The sequence below is a fragment of the Pimephales promelas genome, chromosome 5 (genome assembly GCF_988280905.1).
Source record: "Pimephales promelas chromosome 5, fPimPro1.hap1.1, whole genome shotgun sequence".
Taxonomy (NCBI): Eukaryota; Metazoa; Chordata; class Actinopteri; order Cypriniformes; family Leuciscidae; genus Pimephales; species Pimephales promelas.
In genome coordinates this window covers 22,798,097-22,814,173 of record NC_142773.1, presented here as the reverse complement: position 1 = coordinate 22,814,173, position 16,077 = coordinate 22,798,097, and the positions used below count along the sequence as shown (strand labels likewise).

At 37.1% G+C, this 16,077-nt stretch overlaps 1 protein-coding gene across 1 annotated transcript in view; it reads right to left on the bottom strand.

Annotated features, from left to right (window-relative positions):
* slc25a36a (solute carrier family 25 member 36a) overlaps positions 1 to 11,543 on the bottom strand; it is a 31,391-nt gene extending 19,848 nt beyond the window's left edge. The window contains exons 1-3 of the mRNA XM_039654598.2: positions 11,103 to 11,543; positions 7,237 to 7,401; positions 4,225 to 4,302 (exon numbers count right to left, since the gene is read on the bottom strand). Of these exons, the coding sequence (XP_039510532.1) occupies positions 4,225 to 4,302; positions 7,237 to 7,401; positions 11,103 to 11,143 (284 nt within the window). The 5' untranslated portion in view covers positions 11,144 to 11,543. The remainder of the gene's footprint in view (positions 1 to 4,224; positions 4,303 to 7,236; positions 7,402 to 11,102) is intronic.
* Between the last annotated feature and the right edge of the window lie 4,534 nt (positions 11,544 to 16,077).

Genomic DNA, 16,077 nt, shown 5'->3' with positions numbered 1-16,077 from the left:
ACCTTTTGAGACAACAGATGTGGAAAGTTACAGAAACTAAGAAGGAGGAGTTTTACTGTATAAAATGTCATGTTTGTGGAAATCAAACAGGTCTTCTGGTTTTCCGAGCTGGGTAGCTGCGGCTCTGAAAAGAGGCCTCCTCACAAGAATAAACCTTTTCTCTTTATTACAGTTTGCCTGTTTGGAAAGTTTCTTATACCTTTGATGCTGTTTTCATTAACCTCTAAAACTTGCCATTACACAGCAAAAACATTTACATTGAGGCAACGTCTGCGCGACATTCAACAACTCAGAGACAATGTTGTGATTATGCTATAGACAGGGGCGATTCTAGGATTTTCATTTTAGTGGGGCTCGACACCCAATGAGGGTATGTTTTAAAACACTTTAGTTTAGGGTCTTATGCTCACTATTAACTAGTTTCATTAACATATGGCAGGGTTTTATAATACCTGAGGTCCTGAATGTTAGGTAGGCTAGTTAAGGGGCTAGTTATTAAAAAATGTAGATTTCCACAAATCTACTGTACATATGAACATTTTAAGATGTTTTGAAGGCCAAAAAATTGGATAACAACAGCTTTAAAACCAGTGGGCAGCTGATTATTCCTTATCAGCATTACACTCTTTTTCTCCATGTTTTTATCTTGTCTCTTCCCCTCCCAAAGCTGAGCTTTGACTGATATAGGCTTTTGACAAATGTCTTAAATGAACAACTACTAATTGACTAGAAAACTTTAGTCGTACATGGGCAGCCCTATTTATATTTACATATTTTTGAACCAGCATGTCACAAAGGGCATTCTGGGTTGAGCCAGCGGAGCGCAATCTCCAGAAAGGCGTTCTCCGCTCTGGAGGAAATATTACCACTCCGCTCACATGCCCTGGTGTGAGACAATGTGTATCTTCTTCTGTTATCTGAGAATTGATTGACATGTTTTAAGTGCGTTATCGGCAACGCCACCCTATAGTTACATGGACGCGTCACCACCGCATCAGAACCGAAAACATGGGGATTTATAATCATGACTCATAAATCAGGACATCAGATCACATGTCCTGTATTAGCTACCAGAATTATTTTCTTAGAAAGGGCAAATGCTGAAAAACATGAAGAAGAAAACAACAGGATTATTTAAATGAAAATTTCCGATGTAGGATTTAAGCCTTCCACAGCGGGAAGGTTTTTTTCCTTTGCTTTAATCTGTTACATAATTCTCTCTCTCTCACACACACACACACACACACACACACACACACAGACAAAAACAGCAAATTTAAGTCATCACTGAGTGACCTGCCAAAAAGCTAAGCAGCCATTTGTTTCCTTATAACACATGATTCTTCTCGTCTCTTCTTCAGCCAATCAGTGCTCTTTTTCCGTTTGAATGACAGCCAATCAGATCCCAGTCAAAACATCTCCCAATCCTGTGCGAGTAATGATGCTGTAGTTTGGTGCACGGCTTAATTTGGCCATCTAAATGAAATAACGTGACCTTCACAGGAGGATGTTACATAACCTCAAATTGGATCTCGGATCAAAAAGCTTAAATTAATTATGGTTTACAATCTTGAAATGTAGTTATATAGTAGTACCGGTAATTTAGTTAAGCATGTGAATATAAGCACATACCGAGCCAACCAAGTTACTTCTACCTACGCGTGGATTTAATCTTTATGTAACACGAATGGTCACGAGGCAGCCATTCCAGCTGTGATGGCAGAGGACACACAGGACAGGAATGCTGAGAAACACATGCACAGATGGGGAAAAACACACTCATACACATAGAACTCCTACAGCATGAAAAGGGTGCAAACACTGCAATTCAGATATTTTAAGTGGTTTAGTTGCAACACCATCTCCCACATACCAATATAAATTAGATTAAACTGCTCAGACATGCACATAAAGCTCAAGTGAATGAGGGCATGAGAGCAGCTAGTCTGTAGAATGATGATGACACACTGCAGTCAATGAACAAACTGATTCATACAGGAAAGAGGGAATATTCACTGGAGGTAACGAGTCGATATACACTCAATACAGAGCAGAAAATGTAATCACTTTCATAGACAATACTAAAAATAGTAGCCATTTACCATTACCACTCTTCTGGGACCCTTCCGTTTGGGTACTTAGCACAGTAGTCCTGCACCAAAAGGGTGGCGCTAGACTCACTACAGAATGTTTAAAGATTGACAGAGAATTGTCACTTGCGCATGCTACAAGGGGACTGACAACACAGGAGGCGCCATTTTTTTAAATATATGGTTGCAACTCAATTTTGGCAGACAGCAAATGTACCATGGCTGACCCAGGAGCAGGAGGTGCATATGCTGTGTATAATTATTGTTTATTGTGTCTCTTTCTTCTTCACACTTTAATGACGTTGATCATACTTTACGGCATACACCATGCCCATCAAGTCAGGGTAAAACTGGTAGTGGAAACACAAGCCGGATCAGGGTTTACCGTCCCCTGTACAGTACTGGTAAGGTTGGTGGAAACAACCCAGAAGTAAGCGGTGAAACAACAGAGGACCCATAGCCAGTTTAGTCTGTAATAAGACAGTGACATGGTCCCCCGATGATGGTACACTGGGATTAGAGCAATGAGACATGACCATCAGGCCCTTAAGTAAAACAGTTTAAGGGGGGAAAAATGTTTCTTCCATCTTGACTGCAATGAGAAAATAAAGCAACCCCAACAAGAAACAGTGAGGAACACACACACACACACACACACACACACACACAAATGTAAACATATACGTCTGTGACAGAAAATTAGCCTAGTTACAGCTAATATTTTCTGAAGGACATGTTTGCTTGCATACATCTATCTATAGTATCACACTGTTAATATTAAGGTTTCTTACAAAACAAAGATGATTTTAAGCATATCAAGATGAATAGGTAGATGCAAAATTCACACACACACAACAAACCATTTGAAGTCAGTGAGAAGTAAAAATCCTATTCATTTTCTCTATAGGGAAATAAATTTATAACGATAACTTACTGTGAACTACAAGGATGTGTCATGCTTTTGTTTAAGCCATCAGACCACAACTGATTTTTTAAATATTCATGGGGAATTCCAGGTGAAAAGCTACATTTACCGTGATTCTGCAAAGAAATCTCCACCAATCATGTAATCACAATAAGCAAATCACACCAAATGAACCCTTTAGCACCTGCCCACTCTCGTGAAGTAAAGTTCGTCTCCATACATCAAACTACTTAAATCAGCTTTACCTTTAGCTTTGATTACTGAGTCCATTTATCATGGCATTGTTTCAACAACATTATGCAACATCACAACTAGACATGTGCCGCCGGTATATGGTAATACAGTATATCACGTATCACGATAATGTTAATTTTAAAAATATTTCTAAAAAATGTACTAATCTTAGTTAATGTTCAACATTTAATAACACTTTATTCAAATCAAAAGTTGTATCTGTATTATTTAATTGATCTGAGCTAACATGAACTTTAACAAAGAATAATAACTTCAGTAACAAATGTAGCCATTGCTCATTGTTCATTGCATTATTAACTTTGCATTTAAGTTCATTGTATTAAATAACTTTAACTAATGAGATCTCATTGTAAAGTGTTTACTATTGTTCTATATAATTCTTTTAAACTTTAATCTGTTTGAAACATTCGTTTACTTAATAAATTTGTGTGTACTGGTTTATTGAATTTAAATTAAAGGTATCTTACAGTTATTAAACCTGTTATTGTGACAACACTTTTAAAAGCTTCAACAATAATAGCAACATGACAATTTTATACCATCACATGCCTAATCACAACATTTATTTTCACCAAGAGTTTGTCAGAGATCTTTATTTGACAATGGGAGAGTGGATTGGAACCACTATTCTAGCAAATGATTCCTGAACCACTCTTGCTAAATTTGAGCCCAATGAATCTATTGAACAACCCAATGGCTATTGAAACCCAATGGCTATTGAACACGTCTTCCAACATGGATGTTTAAATAAAAAGCTACACACTGCATCAGTAATGTTGTGATTCACCTTGTAGCTAGAGTCGTTTTTGTTGGTTTAAAACTCTTTAACAGAGACTTTTTTTTTTTAATGGGAAGAATGATTGGGAAAAAACATTTCCAGGATCACGGCGACTGAAAAAGTGGGGGGCCACTGTTGCACTCTACAGCATTTGTGTTTTTGCATACGGGTCATACCTGGATGGAGCCACTCCCACCAAGTTCGGCCCCAGGCCCCTAAAGAGTGAGCGAGGACCTTCTTTCTCCAGTATTAACCTTAGAAAAAAAATAGAGAAAGTTAGAACAGTATACGTAACCGTGTTGTAACTTTGCCATTATGGTGATCGTTAATAATGGAAGATTTAACAAAATGTAACATTTTGTTGCCATAACATTCAACACTTGCTGCATCATCTTTAAAAAGTTATCCAGACCAACTGAAGGGTTTGAGACGAAGTAGGCAATTGTGAGAACCAATGCCAAGCTGTACCTTAATCAGTTATCTACTGTGTTTAATTGTATGTGTGATGGTTTTAGCTACACAGACAACAGTAAACAGGGCTCTGAATGTGTAAGTCAGATCAACTAAAAAGAGGTTAAGAGCATTCAACAAATCCAGAGGTGGGTCAAAGTCGATGTTTTCCTTGGAATTGCACAAGACATGTTCAGACTTTTCTAGAATTATTTTTTCCAATATTTTTTTATTCTTTTTTTAAACAGCATCTGCAACTCATTTTCTTCTGACCTACTTTTCAAACTTTTTCCCTCTGTTTCTGGAGTAATACAATAGGCCTGTATACCAGTGCTTGCCAGAGGCCAAAAAAAGTGATTCTAATCCTGGAAAAGACAGCAAGCCTACACCCAGAAAACCATAGCATTGCAAAATTTTGCCAGACTAGTACATGTGGCTTGTAGAGCACTCATAAAGACTACTAAGACTACTCTCAAAGAACCACATAATAGAAATGATGAATGTATGAAGTCTCTAAAATGTATGAATTTAGTATTTTTAATAGCCATTTGCCAATGTGACTGTACAAAGCCTTTTGCAAAAATGATTTGCAAAATAACAGGTATGAAAGCAATTGAAAGGCCAGCAACCATGTTAGCAGAAAAAAGGCAGATGAAGGTATGTTGCTGGCATTAGGAAACATTATCCATATTCATCTCTTCATTGACTTTCTTGCCTTTTTGGTCACTACAGATTAGATGTCAACAATATATCGCTTTCACATGTTAATCAGCACTGATAACCAATTTCCGTAACAATTGGTTATCGTCAATAATCCACACCAATAGTTTTTCCCGTTGAATCTGTTGTGTGAGCTGCTGCAAAAGGTGCCTTCTACCTTGGTGGTGTTTGTTTTGATAGCAGAATACATCAGATGTGGATTTAAAACTTTGACAACGTAAAGGGATGTATACACTACAGAACTTGTTGTCATATTTTAAATGGATTCATTTAGTGGCTAGATGCTTCATTAGTAGAGAACAGCAAATAAAATTGGCCGACATGGCTGAAAAGTCATTCATCCTATATCATTAAAATATTATAACGTAGCTGACAGGGGTCTCTGAATGTTTGTAAAAAAAAAAAAATATTTTTTTTTGGGGAGAACTAACATAACACATTAACATATCTACTGTACCTAATAGTTATCCAAAGGAATTGATATTGAATCAAGATCAGAATCAAATCAAATGAATTGAAATTGTGAAATGTGTGTTATTCAATAGTAAAAACTAGGGCTGGGTATCGATTCACATTTCAATTTCGATTCGATTTCGATTCGCAAGCTCTCAGTTCGATTCGATTTCGATTCTCGATTCGATTTTCGATTCTCGATTGCTGATTTGATTCTCGATTCAACTATAATGAAGATGTAATAAAAATCCTATATTTATAATTTATAAAAAAGAACAGTGGACATAAGTTTACTAGTGGTTAATTAATACAAGAAAATTAAGAGCCATAAACCTATAACACTTTTTATTTTAGGTACACTAAATGCATACAAAGATTTTGATGCAATATGCAAAAAAGAGTCGCACAGAACAGTCGCACAGCTTGATCAAACAGTATCATGTTATTTTATGTTTAAGATAGATAAATATATAAATATTTAGACATTTTTTACATTGATCTTACCTAAATGTTAATGTATTTTTTTGTTATGAGTTTATTTATGGATGCTTGATTTCAATCTTTGAATTAAATTGAAAAAAGTAGCACAAATAAATACAATAGAATAAAGACTCAAATTAAGAGACATTTTGGGGTAGTTTTTTGGGTATGTCAGAAATACTACAGAAACTGAATAAAGTAATCCAATGTAAAATAACACTGGATAGTCTTTTTAGTCCAGACTGAATTAAATACAAAGGCTATTAATTCTGATTGCTTACAATTAATACTATATTCTGTTGTTATGACAACAGAATTAATGACTGACACAAATGGCTGCGTTCACTTTAAGAACTAGTGTGCGAATCCATTACTGTTTCATTAACTTTCTGTCACACGCGTTTAATGCTAATTTAAGACATTACCGACTGTCTTTACGAGGTTACTCACCAAGACCAGAGTTTTGACATAATGTTGCGTGTTTTAACTGTTAAAGCGATATAATCCAGGGATAAAACTTTTGTTTCTGGCGAGCTGTTTGTGAGGCGGATTTAGGCTGTGCACGCGGTGAAAGAAATCTCTGAGAGTGCGCAAGCACGGGATGGTTTAACATTGCTTGAGCAAATGAATGATAAATGTTAGTTACGATCATAGGTCACGATGCAATGCTGGCCCGATTGTGCAAGTGAATATTCCGTCGTGTCCTGACTCCTAAATGCGTGTGTGTATCGACAGCTGCAGCGCTTAGCGCTTGCCTAGTGCAGAGAGACGAGAAGATGCAGCACCGCGTCCGCGAGCCCTTTATATGGAAAAAATCGATTCGTGGCCGTTGAGAATCGATTTTGAATCGACCACATTTTAAAAAACGATTAATCGAAAAATCGATTTTTTTGCCCAGCCCTAGTAAAAACAGTAGCATACCAGTTATTGCACCATGTAAACATTGTGTTTACACTTATTAATAAACGCTTATTGATAAACATTGTGTTTACATGGTTACTAAAATTGTTTAATTACCAAATGTTTTGACAATCACAAAACACTTATTGATAAAGTTTTACCAAGTTGGGTTTTGAAGTACTCACTTGAGACAGTGCAGAGGCCCAGGCGGGGCCACACGGGCAACACTGGCCCCATTCACAGTGCTGAGCTGAACCTCAGAAATGTAAAGAGTCACCGAAGAAGATTGCAGCCTCGTCTTCACCACCTCCAAGGGACATGTCAATATTGCACCTACAGTGCCACCACAGCTACAGAGACAGAGAGAGAAATTATTTATTGTTCACGCAATATAATTTGTGCCAAATAACTAGTTACTAGTCACCTTTTTTTAAACTATTTTGAAATATTTAGAGCAAGAAGTAAAATGCAGTACACAGTACATTTGTACACAATTTAACAATACACATCATTAAACAGTAATATTAATCTACATACATTGCTGTTCAAAAGTTTAGGGTCTGTACGATTTATTTTTGTTTGTTTTTGAAAGACATCATGCTCACCAAGGCTGCGTTTTAGATATGAAAACAGCGATTTTGCTTTTGTCAAGAAAAAACTACAAGATCCAAACAGGCAAAATCCTAGATTGAAAAATAAGCTGCTGACATAAAGTGTTACATTTCAAGTGCCAGAGCATTTTCCTTCTGCTGATATGACATGCACAATGATTAGACTTGTAAGTCAAGGCAGCATTCAGCATTTACATCTGTATGTGGGTCAAGTTTAACATGTATTGGCTTGTGCATTAGGGTGAGCAGAAAATTAGGAGGCTAAGCCTGGAAAAGACCCACAAACAAAACCAAAAATACATTGCATACAATAGCAAACAAACCAGACACTTCTCAGTTGATGAGTTTCCACTAATTGACTTTAAAAAGCATCAAAACTGACTATCAACAATAAGATACCTTTAATTATGTCACTAAATGTCAAAGGTCTGACAAGACACCAGTCAATCAAACTAATAAAACAAACCTCAAACACATTGTTCTTCTTTTATTATGTGTGCATAAAGTTGACAAGGAAGCACTGAATGTTGATGACAAGCTGAACCAGCTGACCTCAGAAATGAATTTGTGTGCTCTAAACCTCTGAAGGTCTATTTTTTGTGCCACCTTTCGAAAGACACACATACAGAGAGCAGCTACGAACTTTGCCCCAGATATGCAGCCCTCTGGTTTCTTACTGCTAAGGTTTACACACTGACTCTCTCTCTCTCTCTCTCTCTCTGGTTGGCCGATGAACAGAACGATCATGCCGACTTCACAAACAAAACCCATTTGCCACTCCTACTAAAAAGCTCTACAGAGGCCTTTTAGAAAAATTCCACAAGATTTTTTTTTTATTACTCAGTTACTTATGGAATTTGACACTTTATAAAGACTATTACATAAAGAGAATTGTTTTTGAAAAAAAAGGAAGTAGTCCCAGAAAAGAGGAAAGGAACTGCATTTGATTTCTTCTGAAATGCAAGACCAAATAGGCAAATGCGAAAGTGACCACAAAAGTGAAGTCCCCTGGTCAATGATTAGTTTAGTTTTGAAGCAAGAAAAAAAAAAAACAGTTTGCACTTTAGGTTTGTGTTCAAAGGGATGAAACTCCCAGGTGTAAACTAACAAAAGTCGGTAATGCTTCCTTTTACAGTTCAGTACTTATGCGTACTTACAGTGTACTTGCCTAGAAAGTAGTGGCTAATACAAGGCAAGTACAAGGGTTAGGGTAAGGTTTAGGTTTAGTACCCAGTTTACCAAGTAAATGCAATTACTATAATAAGTACATAGTATGTACATGGGTAACAAGACTGTAAAAGGAAGCGTTACCCAAAAGTCTTTGCTAAAGTAACCAGCCCCACATGAACAGGACCTGATCCAAATTTGAAACTCAAGTCCACTCAAAAGATCCCAGACACTGTCATCTGAGTAAACTAGCCTAATGTGTCCCACACAAGAACCACTTGATGTTACTCATGGACGTGTCGTGTACATTAACTTTTGTATTGTAAATGTACAATATTTTTTTTTTAAATGTACAATAACTAAATGTGCCCCTAGAATATTTTTTTTTCCCTGGTTGCATTCGTACCACCACTTGGAAATTTGCAGTGATGCAAGCCATCGCTTACTACACCCTGCCGCTCTGGTTGTTGTGCAGGACTTTTATTTTGACGCCGTCGAGAATGATTTAGTCAGAGCCTGAGCACACAGAGCTCACATTCAACGTCTTCATTAGTTATCAGTTTAACAGTCCTATCTGATACATTATTAGATAGAACTGTTAAACGAAGAAAGGAAATGATACGAAAAATGATTATACTGTTTGCTGCCCAAAGTTGCTGAGCAGAAATACATGATCATGTGACTCTCTTCAAAGTCGCGTTAGATTTCCTTCTTAGCATAAAAGTTGAGTTGATCCATTTATCACTGTTTTCCATGTTCGTGGAGTAGGCCTAAATATATAGGCTATAAACTGTGGGTTTACATGGCCATTTTAAAAATGGCGGGTTCCAGTGTTTCACATGTTTTTGGCCAATCAATGTACACTTGTTTCATTTGTAATACCTTTTTTGTGCTACTCTTAGGTAGGAGCTAACTTAGTTAGGTAATGCCCTTTAAGGGTTAAATCTGTCATAATCTATCACTGTCAAGTTAGTGCTAAATTTAAAAAAAAATTCAATTAAATAAGCATTTGACGACAAATAGCCAATATTGACTGATAACACAAAAAATATGATAGAAAATTGCAGCACATAAATGATATGCTTTCCCTAGAATTATTGTTATTTTTTATCATTAAAGTAAATGGTCACCAACCTATTTATAAGAACAGTTGGATAGATATAGGATTATTTTAATTCTCAAAGTTGTTTTTTTTTTTTTTTAACTGTTATTGCTATGCACTGAAAAAAGGATTCTCATTAATTTTCAGTAATTATCTGTTTAACAGAACCATCAATTTATTTATCACAATTATTTCCAGGGGCAGGTGATCTATTCACTGCTCACAATTAATATAAATACAACTAATAACTAGTTATATTGACATGTCACAGAAAATGTATGAATGAGCTTATCTAAAACCATTCCCACCAACATTATATGCAACAACATACTTTAATTGTAGGAATATGATCAGATAGCACGTTATGCTGCTATTAGAAGCTATTTGTTAGACCTCTTTTTAAAAAAAAAAAAATAATAACTTGTTAGACCTCTTATCGCCCTCCTGGGTCGGAGTCATCAAGTGACCTTCAGAGATATGAGCTTATTAAAGAGTGATATACTCCCCTCATTTCTGCACATTCCTGATTATGAAAATTGGCGAGACAGCAACCTTTGATTCGCCTACGAATAAAATGACGTTTCTATGGGCCTCGCGGAGTGCCAGAGGGATATGCAGGAATGAGAATGGAGTCAAAAATAGTCTTATACTAGAGAGATCCCTGTCACACATCCAGCATCAAGCTGATAGTTGAAACCACAGGCCTACAACAAAGCCTCTGATTTGCTACAGGAAACAGTAATATGCTAACTTACAGGTTCACATTCATTCAAAGAGCACTATCGAGTTTATCGTGTCTCTAATCTCATTATGCATGTCACAAAACATGAGTGAAAGCATCGAAGAAACAGCACTTCCTGAACAACATGTAACGTTACGTTAACCGCCTTTTCTGGAGAGTTCCGGAGGATTCTGTGACTAATTCAGAAGAGATCATACATGACCATTGCATGACCTTGCACTTACAAATAAAGCATGCTGACAGACACCTAAATTTTTTACAGCAATGTTGAATGAGCATCTATCTGACATTTTTTTATGGTCGACCTGTTATTTTGCTTTGCATGTACCTTATGCTACATATTAAGAACAATCAAGCTATAACGGATACATGTCAACGAGACGGGTTGAAAGCAGTGATAGATCAGTCTGTCTCAGGCTCGCTACTCACCCTCCAGCAAATAGATGAACCAGTGTGTCCCTCTGACTCATCCTTTAGCATTCTCCGCACCCACAACCAGGCCTGCAGTGCGAGCAAGAGCCGGACAGCTCCGCCGAACCCCGCTGCGATTCTGCTGGACAGTCTCAGTTTAATTGATGTGGATGACGGTTATCATGCAAACAATTATTAAGCCCGAGGTCTCGCGGGCGAAATGCGTCGCGCGATGCGGCTAGCTCAGCCTGCTAACGGCTGTCGATGTGCGCAGATGCCTATTTTTTTTTCCTCTGACGGCTTCGCTTTTAATTTATCTCGTTCTTTTCTTATAAACAACACAGACAGCTATCTGATTTCTAGGTTGTGGTTGCAGGGGACGCGTTTTTTGTGGAGCTAAATCCGTGTAGAATATGTATTGCCAGTGAATCAGAGGCTGGAGAGAAATGACTGAGACGGACACAAGAGTCGCTATTTACGAGCCAATCAGACACCGCAAAACAGAGTCCGCGATTGGACGGTTTGCTGCGTGACGTCAATTACCCCGCCCTATCATGCCCCTTTCACATGATCGGGGAATTGATAAATCGTAAATATTGATTTATCCCGTTTTTTTTAGAGGTTAAGGGAAGACACATATTTGACATTTGTTTATATGCAGAATACAACCATGCTGCTATTATAGCCTAGTTCCCCTGAAACGTTAACAAAGATTACTTTAGCAGACACACGACAATGTCATACAGCCTATTTATATATTTTTTTATTATTTGTTTGATAAAAAACGTACTTATTCCTTCATTTTTATTTGAGTAGGCCTATTAATACCAGACCTGAGTTGTTCTTGGAGAACATACCAGGGAATTATTTAGATGTGATTAAAATCAGGGAAATCTGTGAAGTTCATGTTATTTAAATTGCATAAGCTGATGTGATTTTATTTCCTAGTTATGCACAGTTCTACAAAATCTATTTGACTACATGTCTCTGTGTGAGTGCAATCACTATAAAATTATTATTTAAAAAAAAATACTTATATGATAATCACAAATGCATGAAAAAGTTACATAATGCATGTCAAAAGGAATGGGAACACTGTAATATGTAAATGAGTGAAGACCCGTGTCTGTCAGCAGACAACAGTTACAGCATCCCTTATAAGAAAATGTGGTTTCCTTACTAAATAGCTGAATAAAATGCACACGCCTCTTGGTTTCAAGATTAGAGCTACAAGCTCAGATCATGTGCATGGCAAATCTAATTTCTTATGGCATGCCAACCTAATAAAATACAATGAGAAAGTGGTGCAGACAGGGTCTTCTCCCTTCATTAAAATTGTTCAGATAGCTGACTTATGACCGCTTTTTTTTCTTTTATAGATAAGGCCATGACATTCACAAGACCAAATATAACTGCAAGAACAATGACCTCAAATTAGGATGACCTGATCAATCAAGTACCTCCGAACTGTGATGTCAGCTAAGTTTAAGTGCAATTGAACTGATTTTTTTTTCTCTCTCTTTTTAGATTTTGTTTTGGGCTTTTTGTTTTGTATTTGAGCTTGAGAGATAATGATAGAGAAAACATGAGGATGATGGCATCAGCATGGAACAAGCAGTCTTTCACACCAACTGGCAAAATTGTCCTTAATAAGTCAAATAAATATATGATCAGCTTGTGTCATTTACGTGTCATGCCATGAGAAGGGTCACAAGAAAACTGCAATATAATTTAAGTTCGATGCACAGCAACTTGGAATCCATTAGATCGTACATACTCTCATTTAGCAATGGGCCCAATCTGGTGCTGGAAAAAATAGGTCCATGATTAACTGTGCAGCACTTTATTGAAACTCATATTGCCAAAGAGAACAAAGTTCACCATCAAACATGCTGTTCATTTCCATTCTCTATAGCTATTGCTGGAATTGTTTTGAAAATTCAGTGTCTGAATCTTTAATGTATTGCATTTAACTAAGTCATGACTTAAATCAGCTTAATATTAAACCATGACATAAAAATCTAGCAATGGTCAGCAAAATAACTTTGTTTAACATAGATAAGGGTTCTAAAATTAGATTGATCTGTGTGGGGTCAGTCACTCCAAACATCACAAGCTTGCTTGACCTAGTCTGAGCAATTGTCTTTAATCATTTTATGGTAGTGATTTTTAAAAAAAAAAATAAGTAAACTATTTATTCACATTAACAATGTATTTAACTTTTTTTTATTACAACAAATACAGCAGATAAATAACACATCATTTCACAATTCAATGATGATTTTCCATGTGTGCTCTAATTTTCTTTATTATTTTTTTTTTCTTATTTAATGCTGATACCATCAAATGGAAAATAAAATTCATTATGAGCAATCTTACATGGTCAATAAAAAAAACTATTATAATTCTGAAGTTCTGACATTTTTTAATTCTGAAAAAATGTTTAGCCCACATGAACAGAAATAGATTTATAAATGACACGAACGTAGCAAATGAAGCAAATTATCATTCCGAAACATTTAGTAAGAGCTGTGTGTGGTGAGGTTCTGCTCGACTCTGCTCATCGCCGCTTTCTCGGTCTGATTCTGCCTCAAACTGCAGTTCACACCATTATTTACATTTGAGTGCAGGCACGTTTCGCCCGTAAAGGTAATGGGCGTGAAGTATCCCAGCCCATTCTCACCCCCAAGGCGTCACTTAACTGCCTTGGGAAGCATTTGGACATGCTTCAATATCTGACGCTTTAGGCGCCCTTTAGCGTCAGTTAAATGACGCCCTAGGATCGCGTGTACCCTACCCCCACACCTAAACCTAACCGCGTCCTCTAACTGACGCTTTCCTTTAGCGTCAGTTAGATGACGCCGTAGGATCGCGTCATGTAAGTGACGCTAAAGGGCGCCTAAAACATCAAATATTGAAGCATGGTCAAAGGTGACGCCTTGGGGTGAGAATGCGTTGCAGCATCCGGACAACGTGAGCGACAGTTTAGCCAATCACCACACACCGGCCCAAACTAACCAATCTGAGCCCACTGCCTGTTTCTGAGGGAGTGGTTTCATAGAATCAGGAAGTCGACAGCTCGTTCATGGGACAGAGGAGAGCGCGGCTGACAATAAAGGTGAAGTTTATGAAAAATAAGACTTTTTAAAAAAGAAAAACCACAAATATATGTTATATTGCAAACCATAACAGCCCATTCTCACCCCCAAGGCATCACCTTACTGACGCCTTGGGAAGCATTTGACCATGCTTCAATATCTGACGCTTAAGGCGCCCTTTAGCGTCAGTTAGATGACGCCCTAGGATCGTGTGTACCCTACCCCCACCCCACACCTAAACCTAACCGCGTCCTCTAACTGACGCTTTCCTTTAGCGTCAGTTAGATGACGCCGTAGGATCGCGTCATGTAAGTGACGCTAAAGGGCGCCTAAAACGTCAAATATTGAAGCATGGTCAAAGGTGACGCCTTGGGGTGAGAATGCGTTGACCATAAACACAATCATGCAAAGAAAAAAAAAACAGTCAACCCCCCCTTTAAAAAGCCTTCCGGGCAAAAACCCGGCTAAAACACGTAAACAGGCCATGATATGTAGTGAAAAAATGCTCAATCTGGCAACACCAGCCACCAGTGTTGCACTGCGGCCACCGCATGCATCATCAAGGCAAAAAGTAGCATGTAGTCGACAAAGCATTGAGGAGGCATCGCATCGTATGATCAGTTTTAAAGGGACACTTCACCCATTTGCATTAAGCTTTATATCTTTAGAAACCCAGTCATATTTTTGAATGGTCATAGTTTATTCCCTTATTTTCCCCTGGGATGGGAGAAATAAGGATTTAATTGTTTTACTTCCTGCTGACGTAAAAATCATAATTTTGTGTCATAATAAGCAGGAAGTCACATTTCATTAAAAAGTGTAGAGATTACAAACATTAGCTCATCATTATTGAAGGGTGTGGGACCCACTCACCCTACAGGCCTATTACAGATCAGTGGGTGGGACTTCACTTGCAGAAACTGAAATCAATATCCGCTATCTTGTTTGGAAGCTAAGCTAACAAGCGCTGTTGAGATAGGAAGTATGATAATGATGGAAGAAACTTCATTGGCAGCCCCTTATTGACATGCTCTCCACACACAACAGAAACAAAACACAACATAAAATCAGGCCTGTTTCTCTCTCCAACTGCCGTTGTCGCTCCTCATTTTATGCTTTCGCTCCTCCACTTTCAATAAAGATTAATGTTGAAATGGGTGTAATGCTCCTTTAAGAAAAGGTCGTGAGGATGGGAAAAAATCTTACATTTCTGCGTAAGATTTTATAATTGCTGTAGTGGTTGATATGGGTTGTGGGCGTAATAATAGCTCGCAGGAGTCGCAGCAACATATGGAAAAAAAAAGAACTAGTTCATTTTTTTTTTTAGAACTTAGTTCAAAATTGTGAAGTATGAACTATGAACTGAACTAGTTTATTTTACAATTTATGAACTGAACTTTGAACTAGTTCATGTAGAAAGTGAATTTTTTGTGAATTTGCATCAGAAATGGCAAACAAGAAACTACTTCTAGAATATCTATGTACCAAATTATTAATTGATTGTAATTACAGTTGGATTAAACAATGTATTCCACTGAAAAATGCAACAAATGTATTAAAATGAATAAAAAGTGAAATGAAATGAAAAGTTTGACTGTGATAGCAGTATGAAAGGCAGTTGTGAATGAAATGTTTTTATAGATGAAACACTTATTTGTGTTGTGAAAAGGATACTTTGTAATTTTGTGTATTGTTCTAACACAATTGAATGCTGAAATGTCTGGGGGGAAAAGTGCACTTTTGATAATCTGTTAGTATAAGAGTTTTGAAAATGTAACACTTGCTTGTGAAAATTGCGCCAAAGCAATAATAATAATAATAATAATAATAATAATAAACTCTAAATTGCTTCAACAATGTTACATTGAGTAGTTTCAGAAACCGTGCTTTTGTTA